This window comes from Mangifera indica, chromosome 7 (genome assembly GCF_011075055.1).
Source record: "Mangifera indica cultivar Alphonso chromosome 7, CATAS_Mindica_2.1, whole genome shotgun sequence".
In the NCBI taxonomy this organism is placed as follows: Eukaryota; Viridiplantae; Streptophyta; class Magnoliopsida; order Sapindales; family Anacardiaceae; genus Mangifera; species Mangifera indica.
The window spans coordinates 2,211,532-2,217,165 of record NC_058143.1 but is presented as its reverse complement, the minus strand read 5'-3'; the positions used below and the strand labels follow the sequence as shown (position 1 = coordinate 2,217,165).

Below are 5,634 nucleotides of genomic sequence, written 5' to 3'. Positions count from 1 at the left end.
GGCTAGTAGTAGTCTGAGGGTGCAACTCTCACTTGTGTTTTCATCACGTGATTCTATGATCACTCTTCTATTTTATTAAGAGCCTTAAAGGTTTACCTAATGAAGAAGGATGTCTCTTCTTAATTAATGAAGCTAATTAGTTTAAATTAGTTGAAGTTTTGTTTTAATCATAATTGTTCTCTCTTGAATATTTGAGAGACATTGGGTTTGTTTTCCCATGAAAATCAAACTATCTAATCACATAATAACATATCATCATACGATTGGATATTAATTTATATTTAATTTTAAACTATTTAATCACATGTGATATGTTATTGGTTATACATAAAATTGTGTATATTGTTTATACATGTAGTATTACTCTTAGTTTTAACCATACTGACGTCAGCACAATGGAATGATCTACAGTTGGACTGAACTGGCCAATTTGAATTTTAAATCAACTCTCTAAATGACATAAAGGAGTCACAGATTGTAAAACTTTAAAAAGAGTTGTTCTTATTTCAGAAAATTAAATAGGGTTTATTTAACTATGTTACATTTATGGTAGTCAAATCATGTATCATATTATGTATTAAAAATTTTATCTTTTGTATTATATTCATCTGTCATATTTTATCGTAGGATATGTCTTTTTCAAATTAAAATAACAAAATATTATAATATAATATAAAATTTTAATTATCATATTATCACCCTAAAAAATATTTAAAAAACCCCCTGAAAGTTTAAAATTTCTTAGATATACCGTTGTCATATCATCATTTCACTTAAGAGGTGTATTAATTCATACCAATAAATCGTATTGTATAATATGTATATTGAATTGTACTAATTCAATATACCATAGGGTATATATCATATTCTATGTATATCGTACTATATTATATAATATATATCATATATTATAAAATACCAATAACCATGGATACATTTATTTATTCTTTTATAAGACTGATAGATAACTATTGCATTTTCTATTGGCCAAAAGACTTTTCCACCCAAGTTTTATTCTCTAACTTTGAATATGGTGAAATGAATAAATATAACAGAGCTCAAGTCAGTTCTTATTTCTAGCTCAAGCCTTGCACAAACCCAATTGAGCTGAGCTCGAATCCAGTGATGCTTGGCTCTATTGGCCCTAATCTTGACAATTATTGTTCACTTTTAGGATAGAGAGAGTGATAAATGATAACACTATTTTGAAATATCAAGGTTGAAATGCATCAAGTGAAATCAGTAACACAGATCAGCCATGCTAACTTGTTGAGCAGTGTTATGTTACATGAATCAAAACTATTGAGTTAATAAAGGATGCATCAGATGCTTATTTGCAGTGCTTCTAAGAATACAAACTCCATTGCCAAATGCTCTACTTAGCTTATGATTGTGATTCATACTGTCAAATAATCCAGTTCACATGAGGAAGAGAGATTTTCAATGTCAAGCATTAACTAGACACTACATGATATCATTTGGCATTTGATCTTTGTTCCTGATGTTAAGGTAATATCAAAGTATTCACAAAACAACTAACAGGAAAGTTTTTCTACTTAAAGTTTTCGACACCGATATACCAAGCAGAGCAGTGCACGTATTGTTGGAAGAAAAGCTCTAACTGGTTAGACAATGGAGCTTAAGCAAAAGAACACCATAAATCAATTGGCATTAGATACAGAGACCTTCAAGAGATAACCTCACCTGGTCTGCCAAAGGAAACGCATGACTTCAAGTAGTTTCACTTCTTCATCTCTGAAATGCTAGACAATATACTAATAAGTAGAATGACAAATAAAGAGTTAGATTACACCAATAAGTATAAAGAAAAATGAAATTATATTATCTGCTGAAATTGTTTAATTGTGTTTTCCAATGAAAAAAACAAAACAGAATGAGGAACATCATTATTGTGAAGTCAAAAACAAAATATAGCTTTATTGCTCAATCACACGCTTTGCACCATCAAGGGTATTTTTGAGTAGCATTGCAACTGTCATTGGACCCACTCCACCTGGAACAGGAGTTATCCATCCCGCTACTTTACAAGCTTCCTGGTAATCAACATCTCCTACTAACCTATAACCTGCCTTCTTAGTTGGGTCATCAATAGCATTTGTCCCAACATCAATAACTGCTGCACCAGGTTTGATCCAACTGCCCTTTATCTGCAAGTAATGAAAATCGATTTCAAATTAAAAAAATAACACCAAGTTCTCCTCTTGGAAGTTACATACATAGTTCCAAATCAACAAGGAACCAGAAGAGAAAAAGAACTATGTTCATTCAGTTTCAGGTGTGTTTTACGTGAAGTAATAGAGCCGCTTATTGAGGCAACTATTAAATATACACCAGATCTATAAACACTTTTAATCAAAAAAACGTGAATTCATGAGGAAGCCACCTTAGGTAGAAAGAAAGTATTAAGTACTGAAAGAAAGAAATGAAACAAATAAGGTGGAAGTCCAATATGATAAACACACAACTTGAGTCAACAACTAGACATAGTATTTTCTCTATTTTTAAAATTTCTGCAAGATAAGCTAGATTAATCTAAACTACAATCTCTGATCTCAAGGATATAGACCACTTAACTTAGGACTAAAGAGAATACTTTTTACGATGCTCAGATTATTCAAATGATATTGTAATAGAGATACTCAAAAATGGAGAGCTGTCAACGCTGAAAATTGCATTTCTAATGCATTATTAGGATGCAACACCTTATGCATAATTGAACTTTATCAACTGAAGTGCTCGATAGTTTAAGAGGGGAAAAAGGGGACTAAAAATATGTAACAATATTAAGATTACCAGATGATAATCTTATTTGAACTGCAAAACAAATCTAAGAACTATCTGGTATTACCATCATTGCTTGTCCTGCTGCAGCAATGATAATGTCTGCTTCGCGAATGATTTTTTCTGGATCCTTAGTATGCGAATGCACCGTGGTAACAGTAGCATCTGCTTTCAGCAGTAGCAGTGAAACTGGCAGTCCAACTATGTTACTTCGACCCACAACAACAGCTCTTTTCCCTTTTATACTTATGCCACTTCGCGATAGAAGTTCAAGACATCCCTGCAAAGAAGGATATCTCTCAGAAAATGTAAGCAAAAACAATAAAAGAACTCTCACTTAAGTTAACGTTATAAACTAACAAACAAGAACAGCTCATTATATTTCAGGGAAATTTTATATGCAAAAGATAGCTGCTTAAGGCAAAGTATATTGCCTTTGGGGTGCAAGGAAGGAAAAGTGGTTCTCTGCCTTTCATAGCAAGCTTGCCAATATTCAAAGGATGAAACCCATCTACATCCTTCTCAAGACTGATTTCACCTAAAACTTTCTCTTCATTTATATGCTTTGGCAATGGAAGCTGAACCAATATACCTGTCAATGTACCAAAACATGTCGTTTAAAAACAGAAACAAGAGGACTCAACACTAAGAGAAGCCATGCCAGAATAAAGAACATTTTAAACCATCCACATGGTTTAAATATCTTTCTCTTCAATGCTTCCACAACAGAAGAGGCCTATTTACTAAGAAAACCAAATCCGGAATAAATGACATAGTTTAAAATTTTTTCTTTTCATTTATATGCTTCATCGTAAACAGAACCAGTACAACTATCAATAAACAAAATGAGTAAGACTAAATGAACTAATAATAAGTACTAATTTGCATACTAACAAGATGATATGCCACCATGTAAGTGGGTGTTACTTTATCTCTGATTCAAAATCACTCAATCAATTGGTGCCACATCATCGTTAGTACACAAACTCATACTCATTGTCAGTGCAAATTTTTTTACGCCAAAACTGAGTCATTTAAACTGACATAAGCCAGGCCTCAATAAAAAACATTTGAAACTTCTAACAAGGTCTACACAAACAAAACAGTCTTCTTCTGCAGCCTCAGAATCTACCTACGCCAATAAAAACAATAGAACCAGACCAGATTTTGCTTTCATTGGACTTTAATTGGAGATCTTTATAGACATATTATGCAATAGAGCTAAATTTGATCAATCATGAATTCACATTTTTTTTTCAAAAAAAAAGATTGTACCAAAACAAAATCATTAAAAATTATCTCTTTAGCAACAGCTCACCATGAACATCAGGCATCGCATTAAGCTCATGAACCTTTGAAATGAGCTCAGCTTCAGAAACTTGCTCGGGGAGGTCAATGTCAAACGATTTAATTCCAACCTCAGCACATGCCTTCCTCTTCATACTCACATAGCTTTGAGAATCCTTCCTGCATCCTACAATCACCACCGCAAGTCCCGGAACCTGACCACATCAAGCTTCATATTAACTGAACTCAACTCTTCTAAGTGCCGTTCTCTACACAGTAGCTTAAATGTGAGACCTTACCTTGCCGTATTTCTCTGAAAGCAGGCGAACTTCAGCGGCAATTTCAGAACGAATTGTCTGCGCAACGGCTTTACCATCGATTATGGTGGCTTTTCGATCTGACGGTGTTGCCATCATCTACAAGATTGCAGCGGCTTTTTGTTTGGTATGTTTTGATAAATACTTGAATGATTTGTTTAATATGACTAGTTTAGGTAGAAATTATTAAAATAAAATTTATGATAAAAATGGTTTTGTGTATTTAACTGTCCATTCCTACAACATTTTTGGAATGGTTGGTCATACTATTTAGGAATTTTGGAAAAAAAAAAAAGAGTACATCAAGAAGGGTAAGATAGAATATCCAAAATAAGTTAAAAATCATTTAAATATTTCAAAATTAAAATAGATGGGCCAATGACAGGGGAATCCAAGTTCATCAAACTTCATTTTACATCACAATAATGATCATTCAACAAAATTTAACCTTTTTTCCCATTTCATCACAAGAAAATTGGCTTAAAACAAAGTCATTCATTCTCATAAAACTTCCATTTTACATGCCTTTTCCCAATATTAAAACTAATAAAAAAACCCAGATTCAGAAACCATTACAAGGTAAAAATACAGCAAAAAAAGTGATCTTCATTAGTGAAACATTCAAATCATCAAATCCCTAACAAAACAAAGCCAAAAAAGAACCAGAAACAATCATGTAAAGCTTGCAAATAAAAAAAAAAAGTAAAACTTAACCACCAAATGAAATATTTGATCAAGACCCACCATAAGAAATCACTGAATTAATCGAAGCTTGAACTCACCGAGTCGGAAGGTGAAGAAAATTAGCGAAGCAGATCAACTCTTGCGAGTGTCTGGACTTGAGAGATGAAAGCCTGTGCAAATCAGCTTTGACTGATAGAAGAAAAGTTAAGGGGTAGAAAACAGGTTTTAGTAGATAGCGAGTTCCAGCCACACAGTTTGAAATTTACGGTTCGAGGCAATTTTTTTGCCCTTTTTGAATATATAATATTAAATAGCCTAATCTTGTGGTTAGAATTTTCAATAGCCCACATTAAAAAGAGGTTCACAAAATAAACCTCAACTTATTTTGACATCCAACCGCTTTTATAACACAATAAAATTATATATACAAATTGAATATATAAATAGTATTATATTATATTATTATATAATTTTAAATTAAAAATAAAATATTATTTAATTATATGATAATATATCACTTTTATATATATAAGTTATGTATCAA

General features: G+C 32.2%; 1 protein-coding gene across 2 annotated transcripts; it reads right to left on the bottom strand.

The window, feature by feature from the left end:
• Positions 1-1,820: 1,820 nt before the first annotated feature.
• LOC123220047 (bifunctional protein FolD 2) lies at positions 1,821-5,339 on the bottom strand. 2 transcript variants are annotated; one of them, XM_044642041.1, is made up of 6 exons: positions 5,189-5,339; positions 4,389-4,551; positions 4,121-4,304; positions 3,237-3,394; positions 2,870-3,082; positions 1,821-2,168 (listed from the first exon to the last, which is right to left on the bottom strand). In XM_044642041.1, exons 2-6 carry the CDS (start codon positions 4,503-4,505, stop codon positions 1,938-1,940), a joined length of 903 nt encoding a protein of 300 aa, XP_044497976.1. In that variant the 5' UTR covers positions 4,506-4,551; positions 5,189-5,339; the 3' UTR covers positions 1,821-1,937. The 2 variants fall into 2 exon arrangements, with proteins under 2 accessions (XP_044497976.1, XP_044497977.1); XM_044642042.1 differs by having other exon boundaries at positions 4,389-4,505; positions 5,189-5,315.
• Positions 5,340-5,634: the final 295 nt, after the last annotated feature.

What these genes read in the sequence shown, in the direction of transcription:
- LOC123220047 (XM_044642041.1), bottom strand. Translation starts at nt 4,505, where the DNA reads ATGATGGCAACACCGTCAGATCGAAAAGCCACCATAATCGATGGTAAA. An exon ending in TCCTTCCTTGCACCCCAAAG is followed by an intron (nt 3,083 to 3,236) that starts GCAATATACTTT and finishes CCTTCTTTGCAG; the next exon opens with GGATGTCTTGAACTTCTATC. An exon ending in CAGCAGGACAAGCAATGATG is followed by an intron (nt 2,169 to 2,869) that starts GTAATACCAGAT and finishes CATTACTTGCAG; the next exon opens with ATAAAGGGCAGTTGGATCAA.